Below are 14,106 nucleotides of genomic sequence, written 5' to 3' on the forward strand. Positions count from 1 at the left end.
ATTAATTGGTGTAAGAAGATCACTATTAATGATATGACTTGTAAAATTCATTTGCGGTTTTATTGCTTTTTTTTGCTATTTATTTGGCAGTTAAACTCGGCAATACGTTGCACCTTCTATTGTACGAAGTTCTGTTAAGATTAATGAAGGAAAGGGTATTTATCTGCTTCTGCATATATGAATTATACGATCCTATTTACAGGAAGTAATTCACCTGTGGATAATAGAAAAACCTGAAAGGCCAGAAATAAAAGACTCGGGCTTTCTTTCTTTTCAAGGGAGTCAAGGGCACAAGAAAGGGGCACGGACACCGAAAGTACCGAAACAGGGCGGCATGAACTGGGCAGACCTGCTTCCCCCGCCTCCGGCTCACCCCCCGCCTCCCAGCAACAGTGAAGAGTACAGCGTTTCCGTAGATGAAAGGTAAGAAGAATTTCAGAACAGATGTAAGTGGAATCGTCTGATTCTTTAAACCAATATGAAGGAGTTATTAAACTAGATCTCCAAGGGGAAACATTCCCAACGTCTGCAAACATTTGTCTCTGAAGAAAACAATATCGCTATGATAGGAGGATTTGAAAATCGTCCTCCGTGCTGCCAGAAAAAAAAAAAAAAGGAATTCATGCCTCAGAAGCTTCTTTTGGAACAAAGAATTATGAATTGGAGCATACACACAATTTACATATATGTTTATCTTATATATGTGTAATTTGCATGTGCCATCATATGTATAAATATATACAAGATCACATGTATCGTGATATATATAATCATATATCTATGTGACTTTATGATTTTCAGATATCAAAATTTCTATTGCACATTCTTGAATTTTCATAAAATAAATGTGTAAATGTATACCACAGCTAAGGTGTCCTGAAAACTTTTGTTTGTTCTTAGATATTACTACATTATGCTGAAAACTGTGGGACTTCAAACTCACTGAATTGTTTCTCACAAGGATTCAACTAGTGCAGATAATCATATCATGTGAGAGCAATAAGAACGTGTGTTTCGCTCTCACGCCAGGTTCTATAAAACCGAACCAATAAAACAAAACAGATGTTTCACCGGTATGATCAATGGAAGAGAACTCACTTGACATAGAGAATTAATAAAAAATAAATAAAATCTACCTGAAAATACGGTCTTTTTAGTGACTGTTGTAGAAATAAAGACAATGTTCTTTCATTCTCTACACACAAAGTATGTTGGGAAACAAAGCTCTGTACCTTTGTTTTTCCACTCATTTAATTAGCGAATACTGAGCCATTACTCTGAGGGAAAATACAGGGATAGGTTCCTGCAAGTCTCTGGCCACACATTTTTGTCACCTGATCCATGCATAATCTTGTTTTATGTGTGTTTTTGTTCAAAGACACCTTATGCAATATGTATTGTTGGTTCATTTACATTGAACTCACAGCCAGCAGTGCCAGGTCAGGTCATTCCTGAGCAAAGCTTCTCTAAGGCACATATTTTCTCTACTAGGGCAAGTCATAGCCTTTTTGCACTTAGAAACACTAGATCACCCTAAAGCTCTATCCTTGGGGGGCTCCTTAAACAGGGAAGTTATCAATATAAAGAAAACAATCTGAGAACAATGTGTCAGTAGATTGAGAGAAGGACACTTGTGTGAAAGCTGATACAAGAAGATGGGTGACTCAGATGCTTCACTGTGAGTATTGACTTTGGGTACAAATAAATTTTAGCAAGTAGGTGACTTTGTAAGTATAGAATCTACAAAAATGGAGAAATGACTATATTTTTAGAAAAGTCATTTTCTAGGCTCTATTAACATTTATTGCTATTTTAGTCTACCAGAAAAGGGACTAAAATGAAAGAAGTGGATATAGTTTTTTTAAAACCTTACAGGAGATGCAACTGTGCCCTGAAGGGAGAGACTGATTCTAAGGGGGAAGAATAAAGGTTTCCTGATCTGTTGGCTTTTGTGCTTGACTTTGACAAATGATATGGTTCTCAATCAAGAGGAGGAGGATTTTTATGGCTGTTGTGACCACAGAGAGATGTGCCCTCCTGGAGGAGTAAGATGCACCAGTGGGAGGGAAGGAGAGGAAGTTGGGAAGGTGGGTGAAAGCCAGGTTATACAGGTACTTGAATGTCTTATTTTAGGTATTTGTATATTTCCCTCTAATCAGTGACGGGGCCCTGTACTACGGTGCAGCAAATGAATGATCAGAGAGTGATGTGTTATTATAATAAAATAATTTTGGAAGCACTGTGAGGATTCAGAAGGGTAGAGTGACTGGAGACACAGAGATCAGTTAAAAGGTTATTGCAAAAGCCCATGCAACAGATTTCAGAAAGGTAATAGATTTTGGAGATTTTTAGAAAGGAAACAGAGGTGAACCAGGGAACAGTTCAAGGTAGAAGAGAGAAGAATAAGGCAAGAAGACACAAGATTTCTAGTTTTGAAGAGTGCACAAATTGCTGTTATTTTGTTGAAACAGGAGACATAGAAAAAGTGGCCAAGGAAAGTAGTGGAATGGATAAAGTGAAGGAAGACACAAAGAAATCATGTTATAAGAGCATCGAGTTTCCTGAGTTCAGGTGAACAAGGCGGGTGGTGGAGAGTGAATGAGAGAGAGGGGTAACATGAACACAATTTATATAATGCAGTAAATTACTGCCATTTGAATCAATAACCATCTGCCCCGGGGTGAGAGAAAAGAGAAAGGCAGGAATGTTTCCCAGCCCCATCTAGAGTTTCCACACAGCTCTAGCAGAGGAATAGTAGGGCATTTTATTGTTTATTGACTCTTTTATTTATGGTGTTTTTTATTCAACATCCTAAACGCAAGCCAACTCCTTGATTGCGTGCTCAACTGAAAAAAATAACAAATCTATTATAATTTCAGAGAAAAGGTGGATTTTCAAGAAATGATTTTTAAGAATAATTTTTCTCAGAGGTTAACATATAATCTCTGGGTCATCTGTAGGACCATCCCTGAATCGTCTTTTACGATACCATGTTGAAGCAGAGGACTAGACTATGCTACACATTTTGGAAGTACAAAGTTAAAATGCATTAAACAGATGACTTTATTGCGTGACTTCTCAGAGCCTGTAATATGCTAATGTAAATTGTAATCACTCAGAGAAAAAAATATTATATGTACCACTCACCAACCTTGGTGATAGTGAACTATTTCTTTTGAAGATTATTTAATTGAGAGAGAGAGAGAACACAAGCAGGGGACAGGGTCAGAGGGAGAAGCACACTACCCCCTGAGCAGGCAGCCTGACTCGGGGCTGGATCCCAGGACCCAGAGATCATGACCTGAGCCGAAGGCAGACACTTAACCGACTGAGCCACCCAGGCGCCAAGTGGAGTGTTTTCTTGTTTGTTTTTGTTTTTTTTGTTTTCTTTTTAGCAGTACTCCCTCAGCGTGGCTCAGAACATTCCGGTTAAAGAAGCAATTCAAAGCTGATATTCCACTAACAATACAAATAGTTTCTTTGCATAACCTGAAGTAAATCTAAGTGGGCTTATCATTTGTTTTAGCTATGACCAGGAAATGCCATGTCCGGTCCCACCAGCAAGGATGTATTTGCAACAGGATGAGCTAGAAGAGGAAGAAGATGAACGAGGCCCCACTCCCCCTGTGCGGGGAGCGGCTTCTTCTCCAGCTGCCGTGTCTTACAGCCATCAGTCCACTGCCACTCTAACCCCCTCCCCGCAAGAAGAGCTCCAGCCCATGTTACAGGACTGCCCAGAGGAGATGGGCCACATGCAGCACCAGCCCGACAGGAGGTACGCCATCCCTAGCCTCTTGCTGACAAATCAGATAATTTCCCTTCTTCAGTGGCATTTGTAGAATGCTATTATATGAGGTAATTTTCATGTCACATAGCCTTTCTTCCAGGACCATCGTGCAGTAAGCCTCAGTAATTAACATATCAAGGAATATTGTTGACCAGCACCTGAGATTAATTGATCCCAGTGAACTTGCAACCATAAAATAATGTGCTTTAATACTAACCCACTTATGATAATTGCATTCGTAAACACATGGAGATCATGTAGTAGATATATGGGCTGCTATTCGTATAGCATTTTTTTGATGATGCCTTTTTTGGCGTCTTGGTTTTCCTTATGCGTGGGTGAGTCAGTGCTTTGGGCTGTGGAGAATAGATTTTCTCCTGTCTTTTGAAATGACGTCTGCAGAACGATTTCTTGCCTCATAGTTCTACAGTTGCAAAAGAATGAGCTTGGTGTATTTATTTCACTTTGACCACACGTACCTTTATTTTGGTTGGGATATTAGGTCGGAGACCCTTTTGTCCAGTTTCCTAAATAATGTGTGAGTGTGTGTGTGTGTGTGTGTGTGCATGCGTGTAACCAAAAATTCAGCATTGCTGACCAATACGTTTTTATTAGACACAAATAAATACTTCACTTGTCATTTCTACCATATAAAAGCTATTACTGCATCATGTTAGCTCATCTCTCTTTGTTGATGATTTTGTTTGTACTATTTCATTACCCATGACACATTATATTTCATACATATAAATTTATATATATACAAAACTTTCTGTGTTCCTAATATCATTTGAAACTGAGTGTATTACTTGCCTTGGAAGATCGTCCTTCAGTTTTTCTTGAATGAATAACATATTCTCATGTATTCTGCTTGAGTTCTATGGATTAAAAATAGAACTTGCCATGCATATTAATTATTCTATCAGTAAAACATTCTTACCAAATTCAAATCACATACTCTCTGAAATGAAGGAGGTAGTTAAGCCTTCCTCTGTGGGACAGGGGGGATTTTGGACTGCCATGCATTTATCTTTAATAGTGTTAACCCGTGAAACTTCCTGGAGACTGAGAATAAGGCATCTATCTCTCTTCCCTATCAAGGTCGCAGACCATCTCCTTCCCTCTTATCTGAGGCAAATAAGGGGTATTAGAAGCTCTTACTTCTGAAATACCTCATCGTTTTCCTTTCATTCTTTCCCATTACCTATGTCCCCACCATTCCCTGCTGTGTTGTAAGGGGCAGGCAGTATCCTCCTGGCAACCCCCTCGTTCTGTGTTCCTCGTGTCATCCTTTCTCCCGTCCTTAAATCATCAAAATCAGTTCACCCTTCTCTATCCTGACGTCTCGGCCTCTTCCTCCCGCTGTTCTTTCTCTTCTCCATTAAGTCTCCTGCTGTTAAATGTTCCCCTTTCTTAGCCTCCCATTCTAGGTATTGTGCTCTCCTTCTCCCCTGCTCCTTAGGGCTGTTTCATCAACGCTGCCGTACTCATTCCCAGTCATGCCTCAGCCCACGGCACTCTGACCCACCATTTTGTTTCCATTGATCCACTGAAAAGAACCTCCTAATGGTCAATCGAAAGACTTTTCCGTCTTTAGCATACGTGCGCTTTCTGTAGTGTTGGCGATGTTATACGTTGTTATGGGAATCAAATGAGATAATGTATGGGAAGTATCTGAAGTTAGGTAAATAGTCAACAAACATGAGTTTCCTGCTGTCCTTACCTTTATGCCATCACTCCCTTGCTTGGTTTGACAATTACTTACATTCGGATGGCTTTCCAATTTATTTAAGCAGGCCACCCTTTTTCCTGAGCACCACAGTGATATTTGCCCTTGGCCATCTCACACTCCACTTGTCCAAAGCCTTCTTTGTCTTTGCACTTGACCTTTCAAACTTGTTTAATCTCCCCCTTTGTTGGCTACTATGTTTAAAAGCATTAATCCTTATTTATTTGAACAACAATATTAAAAATAAAATAGCCCAGGTGCCTGAGTGGCTCAGTGGGTTAAGCATCTGACTTCAACTCAGACCATGATCTCAGGGTCCTAGGATCGAGCCCCGAGTCAGGCTCCCCACTCAGCAGGGACCCTGCTTCTCCCTCTCCCTCAGCCTCTCTCCATGTTCGTGCTCACTCTCCGTGCCCCCTACTCTCAAATGAATAAATAAAATCTTAAAAATATATATGTAATAAAATCTTAAAAATATAATGTAATAAAATAAAAATAGCCAAAAGTCATAAAAAACTAGTTGTCCTTTTGCAATCAGCTTAATTATCCTATTGCTTCATTTCTTCTGCTATCTTCCTACCATTCCCCAAATTAAGTTTTTCATAAACCCTTCATTTCTGACTTCAAAATATCTTTTTTTGTGTTCCTGTTTCCATTCCTATAGCTGCTACGGCAGACCCTCCATCCCTAGCCCCGGAAATGCTGCCATATCCTTGAACTGGTCTCCATTCCTCTTAGTTCCCCTTTCCTGGCCGCCCTCCATGTTATCTTTCTGGACACACAACAAGCCTGGGAACGTGTCCCCTCATGCAGAGTCAGGTCCTGCTCTTCAGCCCCATGTCAAAGCCTTTCACAGTCCTTCCCGCTTTACTTCCCTCTTCCCTCCCAGTCTCTCCACACACCTTCTTTCTAACGACTTGGTTTGAAATTCCGTGACTTTGCCTTAAATTCAGCAACAGCTGGTCAGCACTGCCACTTCCTGACCCAGGAGGGCCATCTGGAGGTGGCAGGAATGGCGGGCGCTCTTGCCCCTCACGGCCTTGCCGCACATGTCTAGTGCCGTCGCTGGGCCCCCATGTGTTAGCACATGCTGCTGCTTCCATTGCAGGGCCAAGGGCTTCTCATCCTTCCAGGCCCTGTTAAACTCATCCCCTCTGTGAAACTTCCATTCCACTGCCTCGCAAATTTCACCCAATGCTTTTCTTTTCTCTTCACAACAGTCCGTACACAGCCCTGCAACCCCGTTAATCAGTTTTCATGGTACATTTGTGTTTGCTCTTCGTATGCCTGTTTCCTTCTTTAAAGTAAAAGCCCTTTGAGGGCAGAACTCACGTCTTACTCATGTCATTGAGGGGACGCAAAGCTTACATCCGTAAGTATTTGATGAGAGGAATTGGATGCCACAGAATCAAAACACCCTTGCTGTTTTAGGGGGGGATGGATACTTCTATGAACTCAAAATGAAAATGAACACAAATGCTTTGGTTATCTGCACTTAAAATCCTGTTGAGTTATATACAGCCTTTTTGAAATAATGATGTTCGGTCCATGTAGGTATTAAGACTTTTATTTCCAGGAGTGTTGCTGGAAATAACACCGGGTGCTAATACGTAAATGAAGTCCACTGAACAACAACAATTATTGTTCTTTTAAGATGAAGGTATACTCTACATGTTCACTGTAGAAATATTTGAAAATACGGATAAAATAAATAAAAAGACAAAAAGTCCCAACGATCCATGTGGTCAGAGATAGTCACTGTTGAGACCTCAGTACAGATCTTCTCAGTCTTTCATCTCTGCACGTGCTCACGTCGCTTTGAACTTGTGATATGCCGATATGTGATAATAATCTTTTCACTGAATGGTGTATTTTTCCATGTCAGTAACTTTTTATTTAGATATTCATGTTAAACAGAAGTATACTGTGATTTACTTAAATAATTCCTTAAGGTTGGACATCTACGTTAAGTCTACGTTTTTGATACTATATACAATGCTGTAATTCTCGTCTCTAGTTAAGTCTTTGAGTGAAGCTTCTTCTCAAACCCTTGACCTATTTGGATGCCTGGCCCATCAGCAGATGGCTTCTGATTCTCATCATCCCGCCATGCCCCTAATGACGTACTCATTAAAGATAGATGGCTGTTTCTCTGCAGATTTCATTCTGAGCATCAGACCCTTCTATCCAACTACTCATCTCTGTAGATTTCAGCTGCTTAAATATCACTCAGAACAATACACATATCTTCAGCCAGAAAGGCACTTTCCTACTTCCGACAGCCATTTTCTCTTGCCCGTATTACTGTAATGGTCCGTAAGTGGTCTGGTCGCCTTTAGCCTTGCCCCTTCTTCAATCTCATTTTCCAACTGCAGCCTGTGCAAAGGCATTTTCCTGAAATGCAACACTGATCAAGCCTCTCCGTTGCTTAAAATCTCTCAATGGCTTCCCATTTCCCTTAGAATGAAGGCAAGATTCCCTAATGTAGCAATCAAGGCCCTTTGTGATCTGACCCCTGCACGCCTTCCTATCCTAATTCATCACCACACACCTCTTCTCCGTTCATGGTGCTTTCACTCTACATTTCTTCCAGTTCCAGGAATGAATACTTGGTCACCCACCTTGAGGTCTTTCCCCTGTGCCATCCCGTTTTCCTGGAACACCATTATCCCCTCTCTTTTTTTGAAACTAACGCCTATGTGTCTTTGAGAACCAAGGTAAAAAGGCAGATACTGTCCATAAGATCTTTTTCTGATGTCCCAGTTCTGAGAAAGGAGTCATTTCTATGTGTTCCCATAACACCTTCGACCTCCTCTCCTTGTGGATACCGCATTATCATTGCACACCTGATTCACCGTATGTCTCCTTTACTAAATTAGGAATCCCCTTAGGGAAGGAGCAAATCTATTTTATTTAGCTGAATTTCTAACGTGGTGCTCAAGTTCCTCTTTCTATTGCTGCCTAGCAAACTCCTTTAAAAGTTAGTTACCTAAAACAACCATTTTTTTTACTCACAATTCCACAAATTGGGAATTCAGAAAGGATTCACCTGGGCACCTCATCTCTAATCCACGTGGATTCATGTGGTCTGTTGGGGCTGGAAGATTTACTCTCAGGTTAGTTTCTTTACTCACGTTTCTGATGTCTCCACACTCCATAGCTTCTCTCTGTCTCCACGTTGGGTCTCATCCTCTGGGGTGTCTTCACTAGCCGAAGCTTCTCATAACTTGGGGATCTCAGGGTACCGGCGCCTCTTACATGGAGATAGGCTTCCAAGAAGGCAGGAAGAGGAAGTTTCTGGGCTAGATAAGAGCTCTACTCAGGACTGACACAGTCGCCCTTTTGCCGGATTCTGTCACTGGGTCCACTGAGATTCCTGAGTGTAGAACTAAATTCCCTCGCTTGATGGAGGAGTGGCAAGTTCTCATCCCAGAAGAGTGTTGGAAAGGAAGATACTGTCCTGGACCTTTTTGCAAAGTATACTCTGCTGTGTTCTGATATATAGTCAGCTTTATTGAGTATGTGTGCCTTAAAGTCAAATCCTTTTATCACTTAGAGTATAAAGCATTCCCCAAGCTCTTGTGATTCTTTTGTTCTTGGAAACTAGCAGTCTCATGGTAATAGAGACAGAGTAAATGCTTAAAGAATGAATACATTTTTTTTTAATTGAATACATTTTTTACTGTTATGTTTATTGATTAGAGGCATAAACAAACAGTGTGGTCTAAATTAATAAGAAATTACTGAACTAAAACCATTATATATCTACAATATTTAATTAAACATTTTAGACTGCTTTAATATGGATATTGCAATTTTGGCATTCTAATGAGCTTCTAGATATTCTCTCTTTGTCTAAAACTGGGTAAACTAGGTGACCAGCATAATAGGAATCTGTCTTGTCTCTTTTCAAACAATAACTACGAAAATGATATAATTAAACTTATTTGCATATATTGTTTCAAAAAGGGTCTGATACTACGGAGCTTCCTGTAGTTGATATTTAGCAAAAACTTTTTGAAAAGTAAAAGTAGTTTTCATGTATGGGACAGGAAATTAACTTATGTTTTATTAATATAGACAAAGTGAATATGGTACATTTAGAAAGAAAAGACCGTAAAAAGGCAAGGGAAAACTAAGTATCTTGTCTATTTACAAACCAGGTAAGGGTTAACCATATAAAGTATCGAATCTATGCCAGTTTCAGAAAAAATCTCCAAGGTACACATTTTTCCCCCTTTGTCTTTTGTCTGGTAAATGGTATGTGGTGAACTATATAAATATCTGCTTTCATAAATTAATGGCATTGTTCCTGCCTTCTCTCAAACATGTTTATGAAGACATCATTTTTGCAGGAGCCTAGAGTGTTGTGATTTGCAGTCATATACTTGTACATTATTTCAGAAGATGTTGGAACCCCTCAGGGAGAAAAATCTAGAGGGTTGAGGTTCATTTGTGGCAAGTCCCACTTGAGTGCAGCATCTTGAAATAGCTTTTTGTTTTCAAATAGAATATATTACATATTTCAAACTGTACATGTTTATCACACATTCCCTGGGCTTGCCTTATTTACAGATGGTTTGAATAAATTTTTCTTTCTTTCCCCAGCATTTGCACAGGGTGATAGTAGTTAAAAGCCAGCCCTTTTTGAACATGAAGATGTTTTTGCTTTACAGAATGTGAAGTATCCAAATACAACAATGCTGGCTTCCTTTCATAGTCAAGTTGGCTGTTCTACATCCCTGTATTGATGGTCAGAATAGTCCCCTTTATGCTAGAAAGTCTTACATGTCTTTAAAAAAATAAGTTTCTTGTGGTATTTTGGATGGGCATGCTGACAAAGATCGTAAATTGACTTTTAAATATGGTATTTTATTGCAACTCAAATTAAACAAAGGTTTTCCTCCTATGTGTATAACACACTCCATATTGAAACAATTACCCATTTTAAATAACAATTACCCATCTTAAATAACTTCAGCTTTGGGATATTCTTCATATTTCTTCTATTGCCACACACAGATGTATTAGAAAACACCCAGAAATAAAAAAATAGTACATTATGTTAAAGAACTATCTGTGTGTATATGTACGTATTTATTTATAAATTATTATAGTACGTATTATACGTGTGTGTGTGTGTGTGTGTGTAATAACACCATTCCTAGAAGAAAGGTCATGACCTGGGAAATGACCTGGGAGATGAAAGACTACATTTAATACCTACTCGCTGTGGGAACTTTGGCAAGGTCCTTAATATCTCTGAATTTCAATGTCTTCATCTGTAGAATGATAATAAAAGCAGTACCTTGGAAAGCTGTTGCAAGAATCAAATGAATTCACATTGTAAAATATACTTAGTCACAAAGTAGATGCTCAATAAATTAGTTAATTGTAGTATTCTTAATAATAATGTATTTTTAATGCTTCCCATTTGTGGTAACAAAATGTACTTATTGATGTGTCTCAATTCATTGAATTAAAAAGCACAAACCTTTTCTTTGAGCCACTGGCATCTCACCCTCAAAGCCATATTGCTATATTGAACTTCCCTATTCTTCTCCATAGTAGGTCCCTTTGTTAGATTTTGACCAGATCCTCCATGGCTCGGTTTGGAGGCTTTCTTTTAACTTGAGGCTCAATCTTATTAATTTTTTTTTTAATTTTAATTCCAATGTAGTTAACATACTGTGTTATATTAGTTTCAGGTGTTCAGTATAGTGACTCAACACTTCCATACGTCACCTGGTGCTCATCACAGCAAGTGGCCTTTTTTTTTCCCCCATCATCTATCCTCCCCGAACTCCCCGCTGATTCCATTTGTTCTCTATAGTTAAGAGTCTGTTTTTTGGTTTGAATCTTTTTTTTTTTCCTTTTAATTGTCTCTTGAATTCCAGTTCTGTTTATTGTAAAACCATAATCATGCACTTGCGGATGTCCTTTGCAGGCTGTCCCTGTCTGTGGCTATGGCAGCATGGAGGAAGATGGTAGTCTCTGCTTTTAACCTCAGTGTGAGGGCATGGCAGCCTAGATGAGGAACCAGTCTTCTCCTTGGCCAGCCCCAGTGACTGACTATTCTGTCTTGTCGCACTCTCTGAGTATGATAAGGTTGGTGAGAGAGATGGGCTGGAACCAAGTTACTCACTGATGAAGGACTCTATTTTGAGTGGCGTCTCTAGGCATTTGTAGTCTTTGAAAAATTTAGCCACATTCCCAGGTGGATTACAAGTCTGTGGCATCTTTCCTAGCTTCCTAAACCATGGAGGTGGCCAGATGATGCTAGAACCTGATCTAACTACCAGCTAGTCTCATGCTCAGCTTGGCACAGTCGGGTGGAATCTACCCTCCTTCCCTCTTGAAGGCACAGAATTTGAAGAGGTGTTGTTATGACTCTTCCAAATGGCAATCCCCCTTGTATCATCTCTTTAATCTTGCTTAGAGAACACGGAGACTGTTGAGCAGGTCACTGACTAAGCAGTCCCTTAACTGGAAATCACTGTATAGCGTCCTTTCGGTCAGGCACTTTCCTAAATTAGGAGTTAATCTCATGGCATTCCACCCCCTTGGGAATAACTTCTTTCCACCATCCATTCTTTACACTGAGGTCAAAACACTATCTTCTCAGTCATCTTACCCTCACCGTGGGTGACAGTGTTGGTTGGTAGTAGAAGGACGGCTGTTAGCCAGTATCATTCTCTGGATCTCTGAAGAGATGACTGAAAGTAGTTAGTGGTAACTGTGAGCTTACCTTGTAGAATACTGTTCACATTGTCCTCAGCCTTGGACCTTAATTAATTTCAAGGTATCAGGAAAAATACCTTTGAGCATTTTATTTAACAGATAGGTGGAATAATGATAAAAATGATAGGTGTAAAAGTACCTTATTACATTTGGTGACTAAGTCAGAGAAAAACAATTCTCCTGGCTTCCATAGACTTTTATTTTAATGGAATAAAATCTACAGGAATCTGTGTCATATGCTGAATATATAATTGTTTCATCCTATGGAATTCTACTCTCTAAAGTCACTATGAATGAGTCCATTTGCTTGGAATGGTAAAGGTGGAAATGAAATACAGGGGAAGAAACATGCTTATGGAGTATCTGTTCCAGAACTGATGTCTGTTGTCTTTGGTAATAATAATCTGTGATTATTATTCAATAAACTTTAAGACAAATGCATAAGCATATGTTTCCAAGGTATGCATTACTTTTCCTTTTTTAATTGAATATAATCCAAATCATGAAACATTAAGAAGACTTATAAGTAGCTGAAGATATTTCTGTTAAACTTGAATTGAGAGGAAGCCCAGCTTGGTTAAATGAGCTCCACAGAAGCAACGGTCAAATCAGTGTATTTGTGAATCTCTTGGTTAATGTATTTTGTGTATGTCCCAAAAATGAGCCGAGCCAAACCTGTGTTTTCCATCTTCCTGCAGACGGCAGCCGGTGAGCCCCCCTCCACCACCACGACCGATTTCCCCACCACATACCTACGGCTACATTTCAGGACCTCTTGTCTCAGATATGGATACGGATGCGCCAGAAGAGGAAGAAGATGAAGCAGACATGGAAGTCGCCAAGATGCAGACCAGACGGCTTTTGTTACGTGGCCTTGAGCAGACCCCTGCCTCCAGTGTGGGGGACCTTGAGAGCTCTGTCACTGGGTCCATGATCAATGGCTGGGGCTCAGCCTCAGAGGAGGACAACATTTCCAGTGGACGCTCCAGCGTGAGTTCTTCCGATGGCTCCTTCTTCACCGATGCCGATTTTGCCCAGGCAGTGGCAGCAGCCGCGGAGTATGCTGGTCTGAAAGTGGCACGTCGTCAAATGCAGGATGCTTCTGGTAAGTTCTGGGCTTGTCACCAAGCTGGAAAAGAAGACTCGATGGGTCCATGTCAGTTGATGATTATTGCCTAGGATCTGTGTCCAATGTGAAATGTAGCTATACTTACTGTCTTTTATTTGCTGCCTGAGGAAACCCAAGATCCAATCATATGACACAGCTTGGTTATTCCGTTTATCTGGACAAGGCTTTTTAAATCTTTGAGCTTATTTTAATTTAATAAATCCTATATAATGTGAGGTAAGCTTCCTGGGAAGTCCTTGTTTTTACGGAAGTCATAGCGGATATGTGTACAATTTCTTTAGGTGTGCCTCTAGTCCGATGAGGTTTGTGTTACAGTTTTTCTAAGGTGTAGAAAGTGGCCAAAATAAAATTCATTGTGGTAAGTCTCTTTCTATTTAATTAGAAATTCTCTAGGAGAAATAAATAAATATCAGGGGGGCACTCAACCATTGGAAAATGGGCTATTTCTCCTTAGCCCCATTCTCTTCATGTTCTGTCCATGAGAATATTAATTTAATCGGTAAGATGAAAGGATGTGTGTGATATGCATACATTCTCAAGCAGAGATGTTTCATATTTAAAGCAAACATTTTTAATCTAGCAATTCGGAAAGCAGTTATTCCAACTGCTTATATATATATTTTTTCCATTTTCTGTTTTCATTGCCAGTACCCTGTTTATAATAATCATCTATCTGTTCTTATGTTTGAACCCATTTTTATTGATTACCTATTCCCAACC

The 14,106-nt window shown here is 39.8% G+C and overlaps 1 protein-coding gene across 5 annotated transcripts in view; it reads left to right on the forward strand.

Annotated features, from left to right (window-relative positions):
* ROBO1 (roundabout guidance receptor 1) overlaps positions 1–14,106 on the forward strand; it is a 1,177,330-nt gene that overhangs the window by 1,145,078 nt on the left and 18,146 nt on the right. For all 5 annotated transcript variants that reach the window (XM_059164441.1, XM_059164444.1, XM_059164442.1 and 2 more), the window contains 3 exons: positions 279–423; positions 3,527–3,775; positions 12,956–13,362. In XM_059164441.1, coding sequence (XP_059020424.1) covers positions 279–423; positions 3,527–3,775; positions 12,956–13,362 — 801 coding nt within the window. The remainder of the gene's footprint in view (positions 1–278; positions 424–3,526; positions 3,776–12,955; positions 13,363–14,106) is intronic.

Source organism: Mustela lutreola, chromosome 2 (genome assembly GCF_030435805.1).
Source record: "Mustela lutreola isolate mMusLut2 chromosome 2, mMusLut2.pri, whole genome shotgun sequence".
Classification (NCBI taxonomy): Eukaryota; Metazoa; Chordata; class Mammalia; order Carnivora; family Mustelidae; genus Mustela; species Mustela lutreola.